At 39.4% G+C, this 27265-nt stretch overlaps 1 protein-coding gene across 2 annotated transcripts in view; it reads left to right on the forward strand.

Annotated features, from left to right (window-relative positions):
* The window catches only part of TANK (TRAF family member associated NFKB activator), a 78643-nt gene that overhangs the window by 35262 nt on the left and 16116 nt on the right, over positions 1 to 27265 (forward strand). For both annotated transcript variants that reach the window (XM_049773350.1, XM_049773351.1), the window contains exon 4: positions 3511 to 3629. In XM_049773350.1, coding sequence (XP_049629307.1) covers positions 3511 to 3629 — 119 coding nt within the window. The remainder of the gene's footprint in view (positions 1 to 3510; positions 3630 to 27265) is intronic.

Raw genomic sequence — 27265 nt, forward strand, 5'->3', positions numbered from 1 at the left:
TCCCCTGAGCACTGCCAGTTGTGACCTCTAAGACCCCCCCCCCAAATTAAAATTCTGGCTTCTGACCTAGAGATATAATATAGATATATAAGAATCTATAATATAATACTATGTAATTAGTATAATATAGAGACTATATAATAGAATAACATGTTCGACTTGCACACAACTGACCCTGGTTCAAAGCTCCAATACTATAAGTCTTGCTAGTAATGATCCTTATGCAAAGATTAAGCAGTGAGTTGAGCATTGCTAGGTGTAATGCATACCCCCAACAGAAACAAAATTGTTTGGCTTCTAAGTGGAAAATGAATATCTTAAGAATATACACAGAGGAGGCCGGAGAGATAGCACAGCGGTGTTTGCCTTGCAAGCAGCTGATTCAGGATCTAAGGTGGTTGGTTCGAATCCCAACGTTCCATATGGTCCCCCGTGCCTGCCAGGAGCTATTTCTGAGCAGATAGCGAAGAGTAACCACTGAGCACCTCCTAGTGTGGCCCAAAAACCAAAAAAAAGAATATACACAGAGGCCAGAGAGATAGTACAAGGGAATAAAGCACTTAACGACCCCCTGGTTTAATCAGTCATTAGTAACACCACAGGTGACCTATGAACAGAACCAGATGTAGCCCCTGGGTACTGCCTGGTATGGCCCTACCCCCTCCCAAATATAACATAAATTATATTTCATATGTACTCCAAGATATGTTTCATTTTTTCAATGGAAAAATTGGAAAAATAGTTAAATTATAGTAATCATATAATAAAAAACTTAGTATCCAAGAAAATTGATAATAATAGATTTTATTTAATGACCTGAAACATTCGCAAAATGAACAAAATAGAATATGAAAATAAATACATTTGTGCAAAAGAAATATTCTTGTGTGAATTTATATTTGTAATAGGAAAAAAACCCTGGTAAATATAAACCAGATGTTAACAGGAATAATTTGACCAAAGAGAGTGTGAGTATTTTGAACCAGATAGTACCGGAGGTAAGGTCTTGCCTTCCATTCAGCTGACTCTGTTTCAATTCCAAGTACCACATGGTGGGGCCGGAGACATAGCATGGCATTTGCCTTGCGTGCAGAAGGACGGTGGTTTGAATCCCGGCATCCCATGTGGTCCCCCGAGCCTGCCAGGAGCAATTTCTGAGTGTAGAGCCAGGAGTAACCCTGAGCATTGCCAGGTGTGATCCAAAAACAACAACAACAAAAAACCAACTACCACATGGTTCTCCACATACTACCCAACTGGGTGTGAGGCCAAATTCCCAAATTGTGAGTACCTCTATTTTTTATTCATTTGGTTTTTGTTATGTTTTAGGCCATAACCTACAGTGCTCAGATTGCTATCAGCTCTGTGCTCAGGAATTACTCCTGCCAGCTCTCAGGAAACCAGGTGGTACCAGGGATCAAGCCTCTGATTTTTTTTTAACTTTATTTTTATTGATTGATTGATTTTTGGGCCATACCCAGCAGTGATCAGGGGTCACTCCTGGCTCCGCACTCAGAAATCACCCCTGGCAGCCTGGGGGACCATATGGGATGCTGGGAATCGAACCAGGTCCCAACTGGGCTGGCCCATGCAAGGCAAACACCCTCCCACTGTGCTATCTCTCTGGCCTGGCCCCTGATTTGTTTGTTTTTTTTTTGTAGGCCACACCTGGCAGCACTCAGGGGTTACTCCTGGTTCTACACTCAGAAATAGCTCCTGGTAGGTGGGGAGGTAGGAGGGTGGACAGGACCATATGGGATGCCAGCGATCAAACCTGGGTTAGTCCCAGATCAGCGGCATGCAAGGCTAACGCTTTATCCATTGTGCTATAACTCTGCCCCCAAGCCGGTGATTTCATTTTTGGGGTGGGGGGTAGGGGGGTTGAGTAGCACTCTGAGGTACTTGGGCTACTCCTGGCTCTACGCTCAAAAATCGCTTCTGGCAGGCTTAGGGGACCATATGCGATGCCTGGATTTGAACCACCCTAGGTCCTGGGTCAACTGTGTGCAAGACAACACCCTACCGATGTTCTTCTGGATGTGCTTGGAAACTGTATATGGTACCAGAGATTAACTAGAGTTGGCTACACACAAGAAGTTTCTCAGCCTCTGTACTATCTCTCTGGCTCCAAAAAAAAATTATTTATTTTAAAGAAAGAAAAATACTTATCTAAAAGTATGACTTTTGTAAAGTTTAAATACTATTGCTGATAAAAAAGCTGCAAATAGCATATTTCTAATTTACTAGATTTGTATTTTCAGTAAGGAAGAAAATTTAGCAATGAGGAAAATCTGGGCATCTCTAAAGAGTCAAAATAAGTGGTTATCTTGAGGAGTTTTTCGTTTGTTTGTTTGTTTTGTTTTATTTGGTTTTGGGTCACACCTGGCAGTACTCAGGGATTACTCTTGGCTCTATGCTCAGAAATCGCTCCTGGCAGGCTCAGAGGACCGTATGGGATACCGGGATTCGAACCACTGTCCTTCTGCATGCAAGACAAACGCCTTACCTCCATGTTATCTCTCCGTCCCCTGAGATTTTTTTAAATTCATACTTTGAAATTTCTACTCTTTAAAATGAGGGTGTTTTTAAGTAGTAAAATAATGAATATCCAAAGACAGTGGAAACAAAGAGCGTGAAAACTGGTATTCAGTAGAAAACAAGCCACTTGAGTGCCCCCTTAAATGGAGAATAGGACAGGGAGGGCAACATCCACAACCCCTATTGTGGAGTGAAGCATTCAGCCCAGAGGAGGAGTAAATTGGTAAAATTGGTAAAGTGTCTTGTATGAAGCTCCATCAGCAGCAGTACTGTAAACCATAATTTAAAACCTTTTATATGTATATGTGTGTATATATATAATTATATATATATTTATATAAAGGTGGGACTGGAAAGAGTACAGGGTATAGGGTGCTTGCTTTGCATTCAGCTCATCTAGTTATAATCCCTGTCATCCCATGAGCTCCCGCAATCCCCACCAGGAGTAATTTCTGAGTGCAGAGCCAGAAATAAACTCCTGGGTGCTAGGCACACCAGTGAATGTGGCACCAAAAAAAAAAAATGCCTCTCATAGGAGTAGGGTGATTAAGTGAGAGGCAAATGAGAGTGAAGGGAAGTATACACTGGTAAAGGAATTAATTAATATTAAAACATTGTGTGCCTGAAACCCAATCATGAATAACTTTGTAATTTCATGGTACCTACATTTTTAAATTTAGGATGTTTTGTTGGTTAGCTGATTGGTTGATTTTTAGGCTCTACACCAGACAGTGCTGGGGATGGGTTACTAATACAAACTTAGTATGCAGGAGTTGCTCTTTGTGTATTTGGGAGGCCTAGGGATTTGGGATCAAAACTGGGTCTCCTGCATGCAGATCATACAATCAAATCCATTGAGCTATATTCCTGGCCTTCAGATTAGGATGTGTTTTTGTATATTTTTCACTATTTTTACAGTAGTACTAAAAACAAATAATTCTTACTGATTCCATGGTGATTTTTTTCTTGTAGATAACAGTCATGTCTATGTTCCTGTACTTGAAAACACGGAAGCAAGGAAGAACAATTTGACTTTTGATCAGCCAAGTGAGAAAATGAAATCAGGAATGCCAAGAGACAAAGAATCAAAGGTAAACTGTACTCCAATTAATTCCATAAAAAAATAAGAGTTGAAATCAGTTCCACAGGTTTTCTGAATTATTTTGTCATTTGTACCACAATTTGGGTGGGCAAGAGATGGGAAGAAAGTGGACAAGATTCTTTTCAACAGTTCAGCTTTTGCAAATATAATGTTCAATTGTTGATAGATAATACACCTTCCTCGTTTCATTTTTCTAAGGTGGAATTCTATAAAGTTCTATTTATATAAATGGATTACCTTTTCCTAGATACACTATTTCCAAGTAAAATAAAAGCATGCTTCCTAATAGATAGATAGGGTAAGTTGATTCTGCATTAGATTACTAACATTAAAGTAACTTCTGAATGCTGAGCCAGGTGTAAACCCCTGAGCACTGCTGAGTGCACCCCTCCCCCCAAAAAAAAGATTATAACATTCTAGTTCTTTAATTGCTTGTACTTATTTTTTGAGAAAAGAAACAAAGTCTTGCCAAATTAACCAGGCATGGGGGAAAGGGTGGTCTTATCTGAAAGGAATCACGTGCAAGTTTATTTGTGCTGGGGCCAGCAAGGTGGCGTTAGAGGTAAGATGTCTGCCTTGCAAGATGTCTGCCTTTCAAGCACTAGCCAAGGAAGGACCACGGTTCAACCCCCCAGCATCCCATATGGTCCCCCAAGCCAGGGGCAATTTCTGAGCGCTTAGCCAGGAGTAATCCCTGAGCATCAAATGGGTGTGGCCCCAAAAACAAAAAACAAAACAAAACAAAAAAAATGTTTATTCATGTTGTGTTGTTTTAAAATGACCTGAACATCTTTACACTGAATCATTTTGAAATTTTAAACCTGTATATTATGTATGTATGTGTGTGTGTGTATATATATATATATATATATATATATATATATATATATATATGTTTCAAAAATTGTTTTGAGTAATGAAAATTTAAGAATGCTAGAGTGGGGTCCAGAGAGATAGAACTGTGGTAGGGTGTTTGCCTTGCACGCGGCTGACCCAGTATGGACCTGGGAGCAATTCTGAGCGCATAGCAAGGAGTAACCTCTGAGTGTCACTGGGTGTGGCTTAAAAAAAAAAACCCAAGCAAACAAAAAAAAAACCCCAGAATGTTAAAAATATAAGTATTTAGACAAAAATATGGGGTCAGAAAAATAGTACAGACATGTTTAAGGCTTTAACTTGTATGTGGCTAACCCCAGTTTGATCCCTAGTACTATATGTTTTGTCCCCTGAGCACAAGTGGGTATAGGTAAGTAGGTAGATAGGGAGGTAGGGAGGTAGGTAGGTAGGTAGGTGTGGGTGTAGGTGTAGATGTAGATATATAGATATCCACCACACTAAAAAAAATTATAGGGAGCTGAGTGATAGCACAGTGGGGAGGGCACTTGTCTTGCCTACAACAGACCCAGGTTTAATCCTTGGCACCCCATATGGTCCCCCAAGCCTACCATGAATAAGTCATGAACATCACTGTTTGTGGTCAAAAGATTAAAAAAAAGGTGTGTGTGTGTGTGTGTGTGTGTGTGTAAATGACATTGTTTATAAAATGAAAGTATAGGACCTAAGAATTCATACAGGAACTAAAGCACTTGCTTCCCACCCTACAAAATTCTGATTTAATCCCTAGCACTGCATATGATCCCTGAGTACTGACAAGGGTCAAAGCCAGAATGAGTCTTTAAGCATTTCCAAGTATGGCCCAAAAACCCCCTAAAAATAAAAACACAGATGTGTGATAAAAGAATAAAAATATGGACAGGAAAGATAAACTTCTTTACAAAATGGTCACTTCTAGGGGTAGAGCATATTTGCCTTGCACACAGCCAACCCAGGACAGTCTGGGTTCGATCCCCAGCATTCCAGATAGTCCCCCCGAGCTTGCCAGGAGCATTTCCTGAACACAGAGCCAGGAGTAATCCCTGAGTGCTGTCTGGTGTGGCCCAAAACGAAACAAAATAGTCACTTTTACAACTGAGGAGAGAATCATTGTGATTGTGGGAACATAAAGGGAGACTTCTGTAACTTTAAAGAAAAGAGCTGAAGCAACTAAGGCAAAATATTAATACTTGCTAAGTAAGGGTGGTAGTGAATATGTAAGTTTTTGTATTCTTTCAAGACTGTTCAGTTTCTGATCACATAACTAAGAACATCTTAAATTCAGTAATTTTTAAAATCAAGTTAAAAAACAATTTTGATACTTTCTATAAATAAAAATGCTAGATTGAGAAGTTATCTTTAGTTTTTCCTAGTTCCTGTATTTTCATTCAAAATTACTCTTTATTTTTATTCAAAAATGCTAATCAACATGAGAAACCATTGCCCAAGATATGTTTAGGTTTAATTTGCAAAGAAGAAATTGAAAATAATAATTTTAATTTAGGAATTCAGTTTTATGTTTGGATTTGTTATACTGCATTATAAAATCATTAAACCACTATAAACTGCTAGCATCAATTAATCTTTAAGTATGATCTATTTTCTTTGTCAACAATATCAGTATATCATTATTTACCTTTTTTAATATAATTTTTATTTTGATCATAGTGGTTTACATATTGTTGACAATATTTTAGGTACATATTTACATAAAATCAGGGGGGATTCCCATCACCAATTTGTCCTCTCTACACCTTCGTTTTTTTGTCCTACCACCCATATCCTCTTCCCTCACCCCCAGGGCTGCCAGAATATGTGGTCCCCTCTGTACCTAGCCTACTACTTAGTAGTCTTGCACCTGTTTGGTCTTGTTGCCTCCCTTATTTTCCCCTCTAACTGTGAGGCAGGGCTAGCTAGTTCACGTTACGTGGTTTTGTTTGAAGAAGAGAAAAGTAATAAACTGGGGTAAAAGTTTAATATGCCAAAAATGGGTGGAATCCTTCTAGAGGCTCTCATTATCGATTTGAGAGACAAAGGAGAAAAAGGTGAAACACTCCACCAGTACAAAAAGGAGTGTCAAATATCCAGTGAGGCCTCCGACATTAACAATAAGCACCACAAAAAAAAATAAGTAAATAAATAAAAATAAAAATAAAAAACCGCCATGGTCTTGAGATAAGAAACATGGCATAGCACAAAAAGAAAGAAATGAAAAGAAGAGAAAAAAAATAAGTATAACTAGGGACAACAACTACAATAACCACACCCGAACAAAGAAATCGACCAAAAATAGATAGGTAAATAAAAATAAATGAAGATTAAAAAATAATATATATAAAATAAACAATGTTTTGTGCTTTTTGCTTTTTTTTTTTCCCTCCTGCCCTGGCACAGTAAATATTGGGGTCATTCGAAAAGGAATTCACTTGGCCTAAGAGATATGGGGTTTCTCCGTTCTTGGAATATATTGTCATGGGATTAACTATAGACTCTGTTCACGGTCATTTACTCTCCCGGTGGTGCTTTTGTGGTGTTTTGAAGACTTCTGGTCCGTCCTGGGTGATACAATCAGACCTCTGTATCTAGAGATCTTGGTATCTGCACAGGTCCAGGGGTGAGTCTTATGATGAAGTCAGTCTTTGTGGTTCTAGAAGTTCTGTTCCCTCAGTGTCATTTTAATCCATCTTCTGTGGATGGTGGTCTTGGTCTTTGCACTGAACCTAGGATGGCACCTAGTATAGCGTCTTTCTTTGTGTTTCCAGAAGCCCCATTCCATTACCATTGTCTCTGCCAGACCTTTGGAACTGGGTATCATGGTTATTGTGCAGGTTGTAGTTCAAACCCTAGACTAGGACTTTTTTATTGGTCCCAAGATATATACAGTCTGGTCATGGTTCTAGCAGCCAGTCATCTGTAACTCGCGATCTTGGCTTTTGGACCTACTAAAGGGTTACGAGTCTTCTGATTTTGTCTTATCATTAGCTGGTAAGGTAGGATAACCTGCTCTTAGGTCAAGTTGTTCCCATTTTCCTCGTTGTCAGGATATCATATTAGAGCTGGCCCTTGTTGGTGACCCAGCAGTATTAAGGCTGTCTCGGATAGGATTTGTTTCCTGCAGGTGTTGTGAAGAACTGTGCCGTTTCTATGTCTGGGACCCAGGGTTCAAGGCTGGACGGATGGTATCTAATCACCTGAGGTCTAAGTTGATTCCACATGACATATTTTCAAAGTAGGAGATATCCCTGTATTGTAAACAACTATGAGTTCCTATCTCTAGTAGATAAGAGCTCTTTTTTATATGTAAGATTTCCCCCTTTTTTTTAGTGTGCCTTTGCAGGGAGAAATGGTGCTACATTATATTGTCGGTGCATTTGGGGGTGGTCAGAGGGGAAAACAGAAACAGGTCACATACCCGAAAAAAATAATAAGAAAATAGGAATAAAAATGTATGTGCCCACATATGTATATGTAGAACAGACATTTAAAAAAATAAAAAATGAGTTAACGAAGTATTTAAAGGACCAAAGTGGTGCAAAAGACTACCTTACATTTGGGAAAATCAGGTAAAGAGGTGGTGTAATACAGGTCTTATGCTTATGTTGGAGGTACAGGTTTTCCCATTGTCTTTTGGGTTTTTCTTGTGGTGTGTGGGTTCCCAGGCACCTTTCCATCACACCCCCTGACCTTCTTCAGATTGGCAAAAGATTTGCAGCAGGGAGGTCTTGGAAGAGTTCTTGCATTGGGGATACTTTTGGGACTAAGTCCGGTTTCAAGTAATAGTTCACGTTAGGGGGAGTTGGTAGGGAGGGCCGCGCAGTATGAGTCCGCAGGGGAGTTGGCTGCCTTTTCTTGCAGGAGACGAGATGTGGATTTGAGTGGGTGTCCCTTCGCTTGGGTGCTGGGTACTGGTTCGTTGGGGTAGGAGGTCAATTTTGTTGCCTAATAAATTAAGGACTGAGAGTGAAGAGTTTTTTAATACGGTAGGAGGTCTGGATGGGATTGAGGGGTGAGGGGATAGTTGGATTTCCAAAGGGGGGAAAGGGGAAAGTATATGGAAGGGGTAGGAAGGGAGAAAAGAGAAAATACATTAGAAAGAAAGGGAGAAGAGAAAAGGAAAAAAGTAAAGAGAAGAATAGAAAAGAAAAAAATAAAGAAGGTAGTGAGAGGAGAGGAGAAAATAGCAAGGGAATGCTAGTTTGGTTGAATGTGTTCGATGAGTAGAGCCTGTAGTTTATGTCTGTACGTCGCAGTTACTGCTTCAGTGGTCTGACTGGTCACGTGCTTCAATTCCTAAAAGAAGGTATAACTTAGAGATAAAGTGTATGTTAAAGAGTTTTCTCCAAGCCCCTCTCGTAGTGCAAGCTAGGTATGGTATCTCGTGTGGTATCTCGAGCTGCCATCTTAGTTTGTCCGCCCTTTGTATCCAAGAACGCCTGTGGACTGAAAAGCTGAGAGGTTATTTTAAATATAGTAAGATAAAGGCATTAAAACATAGTGTTATGGGATGTTTCCATTGGAGTCATATTTAACTTTTTTAATAAAAATTTAATTATAGTGCTTGTCTTGCACCTGACTGGTTCAAATGCAATCCCTGGCACCACATGAGAAGTTAAGAAAACAGTCTTGGGCTAGAACTTTAATACAGTGGGTAGAGTGCATGCCTTCTTACATGTGATACCCAGCAACCCACCCACAAAAGAAAAAGAAAACAGTCTGTATATCACTGGATAATCATGTGTGCCTATAGTTTTACTATATTAGGCAGGGGTCTTCAAACTACGGCCCGCGGGCTACATATTGTATTTATTCCCATTTTGTTTCTTCACTTCTAAGTAAGATATATGCAGTGTGCATAGAAATTTGTTCATAATTTTTGTTTTTACTATAATCTGGCCCTCCAACAGTTTGAAGGACAGTGAACTGGCCCCCTGTTTAAAAAGTTTGAGGACCCCTGTTAGAGAAATACTTCATTTAATGAAAAAAAAAACCTGAGTTTAAACTCTTCTTTACCACAGAGGTTTGCAGTCTTTTTCAATAATTAAATAATTTCATAAAGGAAAATCATATTATAACATCATAAAAATTGACATCAGAATTTAACCTCTTAAAAATTATTCTTCCAATTTCTGTGTGTCAGAAATTAAATAATGATGTGGCTAGTCTAGTTCAGAATCTCTTACATTATACTCATGATGTGGACAAGAACTTAAGTTTTCTGAAGTCTTTGGAGTTGGAAAATACATTTCCATGATGGCTCACTTACATGACTATTAACTGAAAACTGCCCAGAGCCCTCTTCTTAAAGCCTGTCAGCTAACTTTTTGAAAAACAGTAAAAGAAATCTTAGAAAGCAAGCAAGGAGAAAATAACAATGCTTTTTATCACTCGGATTCTACTTCCACTTTATGCTAGTCATTAGAATCTAGGGAGTTAGAGCTCCAAAGGGGGGAGGGGTAATGCCACAGGCCATTGTAGTATATAGAAAAGGAACCAAATATGGAGGGGTTAGAATTTATTTTGATAAAATCTGATGAGTGGTAAAGAAATATGACAAATTTATTAGTTCAGCTCCCTAAATTCTGATATCAGAAAATGAAGTTCATAGCTTCTCTTTACAATTTTTAAATTAAATACATCTACAGTTTCCAGAAGAGAATAGCCAAACAGTGCTTTGCTTTAAAAAAACATTTCTCAATTTGACCTATCTGTCCCCGCAGTGGATGCCCAGGATATTTAAGGTTGTGCACATAAATGGGGAACCAAGCATAAGACGAAAGGGTTAATCATTAGGACAGTAATAATAATAAGAATACAATAAGAATATAAGGTTTCGAGGAGGCCACAGTTAGAAAAGGTTGGGAAACATTGCTTTAAAGAATCAAGAAATTCTTGTTATTGCTAACATTTTTATACAAAAACTTTGAAATTTAAAATATTTTTATACATTTTAAATCATTTAAAATCATTACATTTTTAATTTTTTATTATTAGTAAATCACTGAGATAATTTTTAAAAAGTTGTTGATGGTTGTTTCAATCATATAGTGTTCAATACCCATCCCATTATCATTTCATTTCCCACAACCAGTTTTCCAGTTACCCTCAACATTATTCCACCCCCACTCCCAGCATACCCCCCCCACCCCATCTCTCTCTCATTCTTTTAGGCATGGTGGTTTACAATACTGCTACTGAAAAAGTATCATGCATATCATTTTATTTCCTTTCAATTCCCAATTGTCCAGAGAGATTATTTTCAACTATTTATTGTCATAGTGGCCCTTTGTCTTAACTATATTTCCCGCCCAATATTTTTATTGTCTTTGGGTATTATTGCCATACTCTTAATTTTTTTATATTCCACAGATGACTATGATCATTCTATATCTTTCCCTCTCCCTCTGACTCAATTGCTCAATGAATAATACTCTCCATACAATCTATGTATAAGCAGGTTTCCATGATTTATTTTTCCTAACATCTGCATAGTATTTTATTGTGTAAATGTACTATACTTTGTTTGTTAACTCATCTGTTCTCAGATACTTGGGTTGTTTCCGAATTTCAGCTATTATAAGTAGTGCTGCAATTAACAGTGGCGTGCAGGTGCCTTTTCTTCATTGTCTTTGGGTCCTTAAGGTATACCCCCAGGAGTGGTATTACTGGGTCAAATAGCTCAATTTCTAGTTTTATGAGCAAAGTTCATATTGTTTTCAAAAAGACTGGACCAGTCTGTATTCTCACCATCAGTGAATGAGAGTCACTTTCTCCCTGCATCTCTGACAGACTGATGTTGTTCTTATCTTCTTGATGTGTGCCAGTCTCTAGATACACTTTTTGACAAAGATTTATCTGTATTTATAGGTTATTTTTGTCAAACATAGTAATACATGTAATGATAGTAGTTACTTACATAGAATTTTATTACACTGCTTCTGAGAATATTTTAGTTTCTAAGATAAATACCTGGGTGTATTAGACACAGATTATTTGCCCTCATTTCTATTTCACTTTTTGTTCTTAGAAGTTATTTAAAAGTCAAGTGTTTTTGACACAAGAAACAAAATAGGCAATATTATGGAATTCATTTAGAAATGTAATGATACTGTTAAATTTTCATCATTCATTCATTAGCTTTAAACTTTGATGTGCCTAATACAGCTGCCCACCTGCCCACTGGAAGAACAGATATTATGCCTGCATCTAGTTGAATTGATTTAATAACAAAACTATATATTACAAAATGTAATCTCTAACCCAAGATACAAAGTAAAACTTAAAGCTCTGCAGAGATCATGTGTTACATTATCCAAAACTTAATTTTATGCTTTCTTTTTTCTTTTTTTGGTTTTTGAGTCACACTTGGTGGTGCTCAGGGGTTACTCCTGGCTATCTGCTCCTGGCTTGGGGGGCCATATAGGATGCTAGGTATCAAGCCCAGCCATGTGCATGGGAAATGCCCCACCGCTGCACTATCACTCCAGCTCCTTAATGCTTTATTTCTGATTATATGTTTCTAATTGAATTTATATATTTTTTTAATTTATTATTTTCATCTGTGTTGTATACTTTTAGCAAAAGTTTCAAAAATACAAAGAAAACAGTTGTTACTGAAAGATTGCCATTTAGACAGTTGGCAAATTTCTGATGTAAATATCATTGTGATTAGATCAGCAGATCTTTGAAAAACAGGGAAGTTTTTATAGATTTAGAATAGTGAAACAGTAATGTAGCTACAGAAGCTGCCATCAGAGCTAGCATTAAGGAAATAAGATGTGCTGTACCTGGCAATTGGAAGTAAATATAGAAGCTCTGACATGTTTGAAAAAAGCGGATGTCTAAAAATTCACTTGTCAATCACTTAGACAAGAAGCATTTATTGAACTTCTTTTATTTTCCGGTCTCACTAGTCATTGACAGGAATACAAAAAAAAAAAAGAAGAAGAAGAAGCAGCAAATGAAGAGTCTATCAGTATGCTGTAAGGAGGGTTTTAGTTTTAGTTTTGTTGGATAAAGAAAGTTTTAGAGATCCAAAGCAGTATAATATCCTAATTACTTAAAATGATGGAATTCTTATATAGTTGTAATATAATTTCTCTGTTAGTTAGTTCTACAGTCCTGGAACTTTAATTCAGAAATAAAAATTGTCCAGATATATAGTACAGGGTTTAAGATACTTGCTTTTCAGATCCAGTGTCTAGAACTGCATATGATCGCCTGAACATAAAGCCAGGAGTAGCCTCTGAGCACAACCAGGTGCAATCTGGCAACAAATTTGCATCCCATAAAAATCTTTTTGAAGATATTTTATTTCCAAAATCTGAACTTTCTTCTTTTTTTTTTTTTTAAATATGGGAGTCAAACCTAGGCCATTAGCATGCAAAGTATGTGATCTTTTTAGCTATTCTCCTAACCCAAAATCTGAATTACTAATTAATAACACTTTCTTGTTCTGGGCCCTTTTTAATTTTTCTTTTGTTTTGTTTCTGGGCCACATGCAGTGACATTCAGAGGTTACTCCTGGTGGTAGTCAGGGGACCATACAGGATGTCAGGGATTTAACATAGGTCTGCTCCATGTAAGGCAAGTGCCTTACCTGCTATACTGTTTCTACAGTCCCTCTGGGTCAATTTTAATTCGGTGCTTCATTTGAAAGTTTTTGTTGTTGTTGTTGAAATAGGGAGAAGCAAATGAGAAGTAACCTTTTCCCCAAAGCTATCAAAATAGATTTTGTACATTTAATCAATTCAGCCCTGATTTTTCTTAATCAGTATGTGGAAGGTTGATTTTTCAACCTCAATAGGTTAGCACTAGCTCCCCAAAACAAATCTAGTTTCTTATACCATTGAATATCATATTAGAAGTTTTGAAAATCTGATTTGAAACTCTTTATCTTTCAGTGTTATGAAATTTTTTGCATTTAATCTCTTGTAGTATTTTGCTCTTAATTATATGAGAAAAAATATCTAATCTTACATGGGTAGCTTGGAAGAAACCTTTTTGTTGTTATTTTATTTATATTTGTTGTTATTCTCCCTTTAATATATTAATAAATTCTTTAATTGAATTACTGTGAAATACAGTTACAAAGCTCATGATTTTCAGTCATACAGTGTCCAAGACCCTTCACCAGAGCACATTTCTCACCAGTTTCCCTTTCTCCCTCCCCACTGACTGCCTCTATGGCAGACATTTCATTCTCTGTCTCTGTCTCTGTCTCTGTCTCTCTCTCTGTCTCTCTCTCTGTCTCTCTCTCTCTCTCTCTCTCTCTCTCTGTCTCTCTCTCTCTCTCTCTCTCTCTCTCTCTCAGAAACTGTTGTTTTTTAATATTGTTACTGAAGGGGTATCATTCATAGCACTACCTCCTTCAACACTCAGTTTTTGTCCAGAGTGTTCAATTCCGGTTATCATTGTCATAGTGATCCCTTCTCTTCTCTAATTGCACTGCTCTGCAATTTGCAGCAAGCTTCCTATCATGGGCTGAGTCTCCTGGCCCTCATCTCTATTGTCTCAATTTTCTTTGTATATTATTCTGTTAACCATTTTAGAAATAATATACATAGACAATACACCTTAATTTAATTTGTGATTAAATGTTAGATGCAGTATGAAAGCTGAAACCATATTAATGAGCATTTTAGCTAAATAAAAAGCTATTGGTATAGCTTAGATTTTGAATATACCTATGCATGATTTTTATAGCATCTAAATTGGTCATTTGGAAATCATTGGGCTCTTGAATTAAATAGGTTTTTAAAATATTGACATTTCTGGGCCAGAGCATTTGCCTTGCATGCAGAAGGACAGTGGTTCAAATACTGGCATCCCATGTGGTCCCCTGAGCACTGCCAGTATGACCCCCCCCCCAAAAAAAAGAAAGAAAAAAAAATGGCATTTCATGATACACTATTTAAATTCTTTTTTTTGTTGTTGTTGTTGTTGTTGTTGTTGTTGTTGGGTCACACCCGGCAGTGCTCAGGGGTTACTCCTGGCTTCATGCTCAGAAATTGCTCCTGGCAGGCACGGGGGACCATATGGGATGCCGGGATTCGAACCGATGACCTTCTGCATGAAAGGCAAACACCTTACCTCCATGCTATCTCTCCGGCCCCTAAAAATAATTTTTAATATCACAAAGTTTTATCAGAAATTTTTTTTATTTGAGGATCAATTTCAAGCTTACTGTATCATTTATTTTCTGAATTTTTAACTTTTAAAACTTAAATATTTTTTAGGGACAGAAAATTTTATCAGTTGTTTTCTATCGACTGGCTTTATTAGCTTTTTGAGAGTTTAAATAGGGGGCAGAAAGGTATAGTACATTAATTTAGATGTTTGCCCTGCATATGGCCAACTCTGGCTTGGTCCCTGGCACCACATATGAAGTCCAGAGCACTGCTCAGGAGTGATCTCTAAGCCCACATCACAGCCAGGTATGGCCCCACACTCCAAAAAAAGTTTAAATAATAATAGTTTGCATATTGTTTTTTCAAGTGAAAATAAATTTCTATTGGAAATACGGTTGGTTGAAATTGTAACTTGGTTGTGCATATATTTTTTATATTTAAATGACAGACATTTATTAGAATATATAACATCAAATCTTACACAGTGATATTTAAGGTACACAACGGCAAATCTTACACAGTGATATTTAAGGTGCACGGTGACAATAAATGAGGGCCTTTCCACCAGCAGTGTTGTCCTCCCTTCATCCCTGTTCCCAAGTATATATCCCTTATCTCCCTCCTTTATCCCTCAGAATGCTAGTGCATCTAAAAGCATATATGTTAACACTAATGTAAACCTTTTTTTTTTTTTTGCAGTTCCAGATATTTTTACTAGTGGTTTCTTAAAGGTTTGGAGTCAAAGGAGCACTGTAAAAACAATGTTAGTGTGGCAATTATCATTTGCATGGCCCACCAAAGTATGGGGGTCATGGAAAGGAAAAACTTTGGCCTAAGTACAAGGAGACCCTACCCCTGAAGTTTCCTGACATAAGACCATTTCTAGGCTCCAGGCAAACTAGTTTGTCCAATCCCGGTCATTGTCTGTAGTACAGTTATATTTTTCACAGTCTCTGTTGATCTCATGTTTCTGTATCGAAGGTCCTGGAATCTGTATATCCTGCATTGAAGTCAGGATGGTACGGAGTGGCATCTAATTTCAACTTGCAATTAATGGGCAATGCAGAAAGCCCTGTCCAGTACGCAGGTCATTGTTGTTTAAATCTTCTCAATGTTAAGGGAAGACTCTTTTGAGTAAATCGATGTCAGAGCAGCAGTAGGATCTTCCCTGGTAGAGGATTGCTTCCAGGTTCAGGGGTGACTGGAAAATACCCAAACCTCTGAGGCCTGTGCCAGGTCATCATGCCAATGTTCAGGGTTTGTAAGGTTCCATTGCACCACAAGATTTGTGTGTTCCTATCTCTATTAGATAAGAACTTATTTGTATGTATAGTATTTTCCATTTTAATGTGCCCATGCAAATAAGGAATAATGCCACCTGGCGTTATCAGTGCATAAGGGGGCCACAAGAACAAGTCCAACAATCCCCGTGACCTGGTTCAAACATAAGCATTAAACTGAGGGACTCTTTCACCAAAATTCCTTATTGAACAGTTCACAGCGAGATTGGTGCCTATGGGGATGCTAGAACAGGTCCAACAATCCAATTGACTTGGTTCTTATATAAATGTTAAATGGAGGGACACTTCTACAAACTTCCTTATTTAACAAATAACAAAGGGAAGGAAAGATAGAGAGGGACACTTTCACCAAAATACCTTATTGAACAGTTCACAAAGAGGAGAAAAAATAAGTGCAGAAAATAAACAATCTAACTTAAGACAGTGGACTCAATTGTCACCGTTCATGGGAACTAATCAGAAACCTAGTATGGTAGCAACCACAGTTACACAATGAAAGAAGGAAAAGGCCAAGAGGCCGCTGAGAGTAAACAAGTAGGAAAAGAGTACTGGCCTCTTCCCAGCCTGAAAGTCCATTCTCTCATTTTTATTATGAAAATATATGGTACCCCCACCCGAACTGGTCTCTTCCCAAACTGAGAGTCAGTCCTCTCATTTTTATTTTAAATATATATGGTACAGCGCTCCCACACAGTTTTGAAATGGAGACCAGTGAGAAAAAAAATACCAGTGAATGTCATGACGTAATGTCCCGACCTGCACCAGTGCTGCATCAGCCCGCCATCCACCCCATGTGTCCCCCCCCTTAGTGTCGGGAGAGAAAGGGGGAAAGCCTCCCAGGACCCCCCAAGCTAGGGAGAATGCAATCCGGCATGGGGTGTCCCCTAACCCCATACCTGGGACGAGCTGGCCTCCAGAATCAAGGCACCGGAAGTCAGCTATCTGCCCGGCCCCCAGCTATCTGCCTGGCCCCTCCCTTTGTTCCTCCTCCCTAGTGCAGAGAGGGGAGGAAGCCTGGAGAACCCTAATGGAGTCCACCTGGAACCCACAGCAGACCACCCGAGGTGGCACTCAGTGGTTGTGCATATATTTTTCTCAAGACAACAATTTTTGTTTGGTTTTTTGTTTTTGGTTTTGGGCTACACCTGGAGGTGCTTGGGTTACTCCTGGCACTGAGGTCAGAAATCACTCCTGGCAAGCTATGGGGATTACATGGGATGTGAGGGATAAATCCTGGGTCCATCCCAGGTTGGCTATGTGCAAGGCAAATAAATGCCCTGTCACTCCTGCCCCTTAAGACAACAGTTTTATCATGCTTCGGCATGACACAGAAGTTTCTTGTGTTTCCCATTCTAGTCACAAAGTATACTAAAAAGATACTAATTTTAAAATAAGAATTTAATAGTTAATCATTTTTTACTGCCTTATCAAGCACATTCTTAGATGAATCTGGCTTTTTCTTTGAGTATATGGCATCGAATAGCCTTGGCACCAGCTATTTTATTTTTTTATTTATTTATTTATTTATTTTTACAAGTCTTTCACCGTTGTATTTCAGGCATTTAGTGACAGTGAATTAGGGTTATTCCCACCACCAGTGTTGACCTCTCTCCACCATAGTTCCCTGCATACATCCCATTTCTCCACCCCTAACCCCCAGGACTACCAGTATAACAGGTCCATTTTGTGTTTAGCTTGTAGTTTGGGTCTCATGATTCTATTGTCATTGACTTTGGCATGGGTATTTATATCTGACCTCTTTTTTTTCTCAATGCTCCTGAAACTGCTTGGCTCCTTTTTTTCTTTTCTCAATTTGTAGAAAGACTTAGAAATATGAGACAGATTGAAATGATTCAAGTTCTTTTCTTTTTTTGCATAGGTACATCAAATGTTGAGGAAATTAGAAACAAAATTCCATTGGCCTAAGAGATACAGGGTGTCTCCACTCATGACACATACTGTCAAAAGACCAACTATAGGCTCCGGGCATGTTGGCTGTCCAACCCCAGTGTCTCTTTTTATGATTTTATAGAAAGTTCTGTTCAGTTAATATTGTCAAAGTCAGTCTTCTCTAGTTAGAGATCTTGGTTTTTATACAGGTCGTAGGATGAAGCCTAGGATAGTCTTTCTTTGTGGTCCCAGGACTAATTCTCCTTAGTTGCGGTTATTGTAGTCAGTCTTGTGTACTTAGAGATCTTGGTTCTTGCACAGATCCTAGGACAGAGTGTCTTCTGATGCCATCTCTTTATTGGGTGGTGAGGTAGGGCAACCTGCCCTTAGATCAAGTTGTTGCTGTTCCATTATCGCCAGGGTATCTTATTGAAATACCCTGGAGCAGGTTGGTGCCAGGGCAGCATTCAGGCCTCCCCCATGGGGAGTTTGATTCCTGGTGCTGGTGCCATAAACTGTGCCAGTACCAATGTTGGGATCTAAGGTTCGAGGTTAGACAGCCGATGTCCTATCCTTTGAGGACTAAGTGAAGTCTCCATGACAAATATTTAAGTGTGAAAGGCAGACCTGCACTATAAAATTTATGAGTTCCTATTTCACACCTCAGTGGCATCATTGCGGCACTCTAAGCAGTATCACTCCTCCTCAGGCAGGACGCTGGTGAAGGGCGGGCACAGACAGTAGAGGTGGAAGGCCATGTCGCACTCGTTGCACATGAGCTGCTTGTCGGGGTCCTGCTTGCCCCCGCATAGGTGGCAGGCACAGGCACGGCACAACTTGCTGGGATTGTCCTTGCGCTATTTGCAGGATGGTCTGTTCTTTTGTCTCACGGGGTTCTCCACCATGGGGCTCCCCTCCTCCGGTCCTCCAGGTGCTCGATCTTGAACACTTCATCCACGAAGATGATCCGACGACAGTCAGTTGAGGAACCCGCTCCCGTTCAGGACTTTGGCGAAGAGCTCACGCTGCATCTGTGTCTCCAGCTTACACAGGATCTGGGCGTCATACCAGAAGCCCCGCTCCTTGGGGTTGTCGGGGTGTCGTTGAGCATGACCATCTGGCCTGCCTCCAGCTCCTGCCACGGAAGGATGTTCCTGGCGCGGGCATGCAAGTCCCAGGTGCTCATCTGCAGCACACCGTTCTTAGGGTAGTCATCGTATTTCACGTGGTAGACTGTCTTGTCCTCCTCCTCCTCCTCCTCCTCCTCCTCCTCCTCCTCCTCCTCCTCCTCCTTCTCCTCCTTCTCCTCCTCCTCCTCCTCCTCAGGGATGGCTGTGGAGTTGCAGGGCTCAGCCATAGACGGGGCCTATTTGGTTACCCACACCACCTGGGCCTCAAACCAGGCGTCCATTGATGGTGTCCCGTGCATCTATTCATGTCTATACATCTATTCATGTCTATTCATATCTATACATCTATGCATGTATTCATTCACCTTGTACGGGTCCAGCGTCTCATCCCAGGCCTCCTCGTAGGCCAGGTCGGCCTTGGCGTCAACCTCGCTGCTGTTGGACGCTTTGTCCGACTTGCCCTGGCCCGGGCAGCAGCCCAAGTTTGAATCTGAGAGCTCAGCCTCCCGCTCCCAGTAACAGCAGTAGGATGATGTCATTGAGGCGCATGTCGTAGTCAAAGAGCAAGTGACTGTCCTCCATCTGCTTGCCCTGGTAGAAGAGTCGCTGCAGGCCTGGCACCACATTGAACAACAACTGAACCTTCCACCTCAGCTGTTCAACCTTGTTGAGCCTGGACAGCGAGTACACAATGTAGGTCACCTTCCAGTCCATGGTTCGAACCCGGATCCACATGCTGCCTGCAGATACTCGGTCCTCTGGAGGCCCCTGGCGCGCCGAACTGAGACCTTATCCCTATAAGAACTTGTTTCTATGTAAGATTTTCCCATTTTAGTGGCATCAGCTATTTTAGTCACCAGAGTTTTTTCATTATCAGTGTTAATGCCAACAAGTGAGAAAAAAATGCAAATACTTTCTAATAGTATTGTGACAGTAGTTAACTTCCTGAGTATTAGGACTAAGATCTGATATTACCCTACTTGCAAGCTGTTAAGTTAGCCAGTTACTATCTCATGGATGCTGGAAGAAGACATGAAACTACTGAAACGCGGGGGAGGGGTGGGTTATTCACAGCACAGCAAGTGGCAGGAGCTTTGTATTTGCACTAATCCCACCGGGGACATAACGTAGATATATTCTTACACATGCAATGGCTTACATTAAAGAAAAACAAATTGTTCATCTTGAGACAACAGCACCATGGCAGAACATCATTCCTTTCTTAGATGTGGTGAAAAGGCTGGGTCGGAACTAGTCCAAAGCACTGAAAAGCCTCACAAGATTCAAGTCAGTGAATTGCTTTGCTTTTGGAAAAGAATGAATAGACTATTGCACAGGGAATTGGTGGTATATGAGCAGAGGTAGAGTGCAAGGTATTATATGATTTTGTAGGGTATCTGCCTGTGCTGCAAAGAATAGATTTTCTGAATGCTATCTGTAAGCATTGGGCAAGGGAACAAAGGAGAGGAAGAACCTGCCTCTGTCCTGAGTAGAGCAGCTTCTTATGACCAGAAACTGATTTTTCTGTTCCTTCTCCACTAGAAAGTTTTTCGTTTTTGGTTTTTGTTTTGGTTTTAGTCCGCACCCAGTGGTACTCAGGGATTACTCCTAGCTCTGCACTCAAATCACTCCTGGCAGGCTGAGGAACCATCTGGGATGCCAAGGATTGAACCTGGCTGCGTTCAAGTCAGATGCCCTACCCACTGTGTTACTGCTTCAGCCCTTCCACTACTAGAAAAATTTACTGAAAATTTATTTATGGACGTATATACAAATGGAAAATTTTCCATCCTAAAAAGAAAAGTAGAAAAACTGTGAAGGGTTCTTGACTTTGGTTGTGGTAGAAATACAGTAACTTTTTTTTATAATAAAAGTATAAATGCTAACACTATGGTAAAGCATAACCTAGTTAAAATTAAAAAGAACTTTAGGCTGCAGAGATAAGTCAACAAGCTGAGCACATGCTTTGCCTGTTGAAAGACCAAGTTTGATCCTCAGTATCATGCTCAACATCTGAGCACTGTTAAGAGTCATAATCTGAAGATTTTAAACTTTGGAGGCTGTACTTTCACCCTTCAAAGTATATCCTTTGCGGATGATTGAAGAATATACCAGGTAACAAGCCATCACAACCTTGTATTGTTTTGTTTTGGGGCTATTCCTGGCAGTCTTAGGGTTTACTCCTGGCTCTGCACTCGGAAACTACTCCTGGAGATGCTCGGGAACCATATGGAATGTTAGGGATTAAACCTGGGTTAGCTGTATGCAGGGCAAATGCCGTACCTTCTATACTGTTGCTCTAGCCCTAGAACTTTGTATTCTTGACTTGTACAGCAGAGCTGTGTGACATTCTGGCCTATGCAGATTCACTTTCCCAGCTACAGATTCTTTGAAAGGCTCTCTAGATCCTCATGAATCACTTGTTCTACCAGATTACAATTTCTTTTTGTTTTAGGGCCTTACCAATTGGTGCTTAGCGGTTACATCTAGCTTTGCACTCAGAATTAGTTCTAGCAGGGCTAGGAGAAATCATATGGGATACCAGGTATCAAACTCAGGTTACATGTGTGCAAGGCAAACAAACACCCTACTTGCTACTATTGCTCCAGTCCCTTGCCAGACTAGCATTTTTATTAGGAAAATTTTCTCTTAGGAAAATTATGATGTATTTTCTCAGAAAATTACTTTTGTTCTCTGGGAGAAAAAATTTTGTGCTCTAAGACTACTGATACATCTTTGTAAGAACTCTTATTCAAAGCATAGAAATCATATTGTTTATCAGTCCTTATTTTATATTTAATGGATAATAGTTTTACTTTTCATATTTTTAAATATTATTCTTGTAAATGACCCAAGTTACTTATGTGTCTGCTATATTTAGTCTGAACAAAATCTGGTTTTTGATTCAATCTGTTAAAAGACAGTAGAGTGAGGTCAGGACTAGAGTTCAGAGGTAGAGCGCTTTCCTCATCGTGTGGGTGTGAGGTCCTGGGTTTTCTCCCTAGCACCACAAAAACAGAATTTAGTGGTGTCTGATGCATTTCCTGAGGTGTTCAACAGAACCTAACACCCATGAAAGGCTGCATAGTATATACTTTTTGATCATTTTTAAAGGTAAAAAGAATGTAATAATTCTGAAATAAGATTTCAAGATCTGAAATCAGCATTAAGAAATCCATTTACCCTCACCTAACAACAGAAATTTTCCTGATTTGTATTTTAATAACCCTTACCTGGATTTGTACCCTCTAAAATATTGCTAAAATTTGATGGGATAGAGGAGAGAGAATTTACCTAATTTTTCATTGTTCTTAATGTAATCAGTTTTCTGAACTTCTCTATTCTATATAGACAAACTGGCCTTGATATAAAAGTTGCCATTTTCTGAACTTCTCTATTCTGTATAGACAAACTGGCCTTGATATAAAAGTTGCCATTTTCTTTGAAAAAATGTTTTTGTTAATCACCTTTTCATACTCTTAATGTTTTGGGTTCTTTTTTTTGGGGGGGTGGGGGGACACCTGGCGGTGCTCAGGGGTTACTCCTGGCTGTCTGCTCAGAAATAGCTCCTGGCAGGCACAGGGGACCATATGGGACACCGGGATTCGAACCAACCACCTTTGGTCCTGAATCGGCTGCTTGCAAGGTAAACGCTGCTGTGCTATCTCTCCGGGCCTACATACACTTAATGTTTTACACACACACACACACACACACACACACACACACACACACACACTTACTTTAATCCTAACGCTGCTGTGCTATCTCTCCGCTGCTGTGCTATCTCTCCGGGTCCACGTACACTTAATGTTTTACACACACACACACACACACACACACACACACACACACACACACACACACACACACACACACACTTTAATCCTAATAAAATTATAATAGTTATTTTTTTTTTGTTTGTTTGTTTTTGGGCCACACCCGGTAACGCTCAGGGGTTACTCCTGGCTATGCGCTCAGAAGTTGCTCCTGGCTTGGGGGACCATATGGGACACCGGGGATCGAACCGTGGTCCATCCAAGGCTAGCGCAGGCAAGGCAGGCACCTTACCTTTAGCGCCACCGCCCGGCCCCCATAGTTATAATAGTTTTGTAAGTCCCTTTGTTTTCTATCTCCCATTGTCTTCATCACTTGCAAATGATATTTATATTCTAGTTCAGTTTTCTTCTAAGTAATTACATTGTCTGATGTATATGAGTTCTTTTTTTTTACAGTAAAAAATGTTCTACTTTTTTGTTTTACAGTATTGAGGATTGAAGCTAGGCATCACATGATAAAAAGCAGTTGTACTATTGCTGTTTTATATCTATGACCACTTTCTTATTAAGAGAGAATCAGTCTCATTCTTTTTGGAGGGAGAGAGTGGAGGGAAGTTGGGAACAACTGAGGGTGCTCAAGAGCTACTCTTGAGTGATTTGTGTTGGATGGGGTGGGGTGGGGTGGGGTGGGATGGTTTGCACTGTATCTGCCTATACTTGGGGGGGGGCATGCAGTGCCAGGGACAAACTGGGATCAACAGCTTGCAAATTCAGTGCCTTAACTGTATCTTCTCATAGTACTGTGCTCTTTATTATAAGCATTAAGATTACATGTTTCCTTCTAGAACTCATAAAAGTATCTAGAATATACTTGTGCTGAATGGCCAAATGATTGCATTAATTTACTTTCTGTAATGGTGCTTAAATTTGTTCCAGTTCTTCATTTTTTTATTCTAGTTTTGATGACAAAGATAACTTTTTTCTAAAAGCTGAGTCTTGGGGATGGGAAGATTTCTTATATGTTAGAACACATGTCTAGCATCTTTGAGGCTCTGAGTTAGATTCCCAGTACCAAATAGTCCTTGAACACCTTGGGGTATGACTTTAGTAGCACCATTAATGAATATGGTCCTGGTAGGTCCTGATCATCCAAACCAATTAAACAAACAAAAACAAAAACATTGCGAAAAGTGGTCCCTATATAAGGAAAAACTAAATTTAAAATTATTTTCTAGGGGGGCTGGAGAAATAGCATAGCAGCAGGGCATAATCCCATATGGTCCCCCAGCCTGCCGATTCAATTTCTGAGTGCAGAGCCAGTAGTAACCACTGAGTGCTGCTGGGTGTGGCCCAGAAACCAGTCAAGTAATCAATCAATCAAATAAAGTTAAAAAAATAAAATTATTTTGTAGGGGATTTTTTTTGTTTTTATTTGGCAGAATTCGAAGTTGGTAGCCCTTTCTTGTCTTTTTTGTTTGTTTTTTATTTTTGGAGTTTACTCTAGGAAAACCTAATCTTCCTTAAGGTTTCTATACCCTGAATTTTTTCTGGGAAGAATTAAAAAAAAAAAACACACATTTACAAAGTTGTTCATGATTGAATTTCAGTCATAATGTCCATACCCATCCCTTCACCAGTGCACGTTTCCCACTACTAATGTCCCCATTTTTCTCTTTTCTCTCCTGATGTTCCCTCCTCCCTGCCTCTGTTGCTGGTAGTTTCTTTTCTCTCTCTCTCTCTCTCTCTCTCTCTCTCTCTCTCTCTCTCTCTCTCTCTCTCTCTCTCTCTCTCTCTCTCTCTCTCTCTCTCTCTCTCTCTCTTCTCTCTCTCTCTCTCTCTTCTCTCTCTCTCTCTCTCTCTCTCTCTCTCTCTCTCATCATTCATGTTTCTTTTTCTACTTTCAGCACCCAGTTCTTATACAGAGTGATCATTTTAACAATCATTGTGATTGGTCTCTTCTCTGTCCTGAATGTACTCCCACCACTACTTTTTGGCAAGCTTTCTACCCTGGACTTGTCCTCCTGGCTCACATCTATATTGTCTCTGGGTATTAATACTATACTATTATGTCTTTTTTTATATTCCATAAATGAATGTGATCATTTTGTATCTATTCCTTGCCCACTGACTTATTTCACTCTGCATAGTACTCCATATTCATCTATGTATTTGTACAGTACAGTGATTAAGGTGTTCCCTTGCCTAGCATGCAGCCTTCTCTGTATTGATCCTATGTATTGCACAATTCCATGAAGCACCAAAAGGTATGATTTCCAAGAACAAAGACAGATATAGCACTAGAGGATATGGATCTAAAATTTTCATGATTGATTGTCAGTCATAGAATGTCCAACATCCTTTCCCAGTTCACATTTCCTACCAACAATGTCTCAGTTTCCTTCCTGACCTATCCCCTATCTGTCTCTGTGGTAGATTCCTCTCTTTCTTCCCTCTCTCTTTCTCTCTCTCCTCTCTGTCTCTGTCTCTCTTTCTGTCTCTGTCTCTCTCCCTTTTTGACATTGGTTTTCATTGTTGTTAATGAGGGGTTACCTTGCATACCACTTTATCCCCTTTCAGTGCCCAGTTCTTTTCCAGAATGATCAGTTCTAACTATCATTGTCAAAATGGATCCTTCTCTACCTTAACTGCATTCACCATTCTTTGAGGCAAGCATCCTACCATGGACTGGCACTCCTGGCCCTCATCTCTATTGCCTCTGGATATAATTACCATATTATCATTTATTTTGCTTATTTGCCACAAATGAGTAAGATTATTCTATGTCTATCCCTCATCCTCTGACTCATATCACTCAGCATAATACTCTCTATTTCTATCCATGTATAAGCAAATTTCATGACTTTTTTCCCTAACAGCTGCATAATATTTCATTTTGTAGATGTACCATAGTTTCTTTAACTACTCATCTATTCTTGGGTACTGGGATTGTTTCCAGATTCTGGCTATTGTAACTCGTGCTGTGATGAACATAAGAATGCAGAGGGCTTTTCTGCATTGTGTTTTGGGGCTCCTAGGACATATCCGTAGGAGTGGGTATTGCGAGATCATATGGGAGTTCAATTTCCAGTTTTTTGAGGAATATTCATATTATTTTTCCAAAAGGCTGGAACAGTTGACATTCCCACCAGCAGTCAATGAGAGTCCCTTTCTCCCCAAACAACGCTACCACTGGTTGTTCTTGTTCTTTGTGATATGTGCCAGTCTCTATGGAGTGAGATGGTTGTTTTGATTTGCGTCTCTCTGATAATTAGTGATGTGGAGCATTTTTTCATAGCCTTTTGGCCACCTGCATTTCTTCTTTGAGGAAATGTCTGTTCATTTCTTCTCACCATTATCAAATAGGGTTAGATGGTTTTTTCTTGCTAAGCTCTACCTGTACCTTGTCTGTCTTTGATGGTATCAGGTGACTCATTTCTCCCATTCTATTTGCAGTCTTTGCATCCTAGTCACCATTTCCTTTGAGGTGCAGAAGCTTCTTAGTTTAATACAGTCCTTTTGTTTATCCTTGCTTCCATTTGCTTGGGCAGTAGTGTTTCACCCTTCAAGATGTTTTTAACTTGATGCAAAGACTTATTTTTTATTATCTTTAAACACTGATTACAAATATGATTGTAGTTGTAAAGAACACCCCCCTTCACCAGTGCAACATTCCCATCACCAATGTCCTAAATCCCCCTCCACCCCACCCCACCCATACCGTAAAGACTTATTTTTAATAAAGAGAATGAAACTGAGATTTGTCACCAAATATTTGAATTTAGAATTTTAGCCTAAACAAGTTAATTACCTTCGAACCAAAAATATAAGCTACTATCTTTAAAATATATTTCCTTTAGTTAATACAGTGTTCAGAGCTTGTGTAATCTAAAATTATTCGCCATATGAAAGCCCAATCAAATTAACCAGTTTTAAAAGAATAGTTACTTGGGCCAAGGATACGGTACAATGGATAGTGCACTTGCCTTATACACGACCTACCTGGTTTTGATCCTTAGTATCTCTATAGTCCTCTAAATCCTACCAGGATTGATCAATCCCTAAGGTCAAAGCCAGGAGTAAACCTGAGCACCAGTATATCCTGGAAATAAAAAGGAAAGGATGGGAGTGATCAGGAGTTACTTCCTGGGTGGTGCTCAAGGGATCGTGCAGTTTATGGGGATTGAGGGGCCTGAGCGATAGTGCAGTGGTACAGTGCTTGCCTTGCAAATCCAAGGATGGACCTGGGTTCGAACCCTGGTGTTCCATAGCCAGGAGCAATTTCTGAGTACATAGCCGGGAGTAATCCCTGAGCGTCACCGGGTATGGCCCCAAAAGAAACAAACAAAATATTGGGGATTGAACCCGGGCATCCTGTTTTGTTTTTTTTTTTTTAATTTGGATACTGGCATGCTATTCATATTATTTTCTTTTTAATTTTTATAATTTTGATTGCTTAAATTTTTGAACATTTTTTGAATTTTGAATTTTTTGAACTTTTTAAAATATTTTGAATTTTGAATTTTGT

Source organism: Suncus etruscus, chromosome 5 (assembly GCF_024139225.1).
Source record: "Suncus etruscus isolate mSunEtr1 chromosome 5, mSunEtr1.pri.cur, whole genome shotgun sequence".
Classification (NCBI taxonomy): domain Eukaryota; kingdom Metazoa; phylum Chordata; class Mammalia; order Eulipotyphla; family Soricidae; genus Suncus; species Suncus etruscus.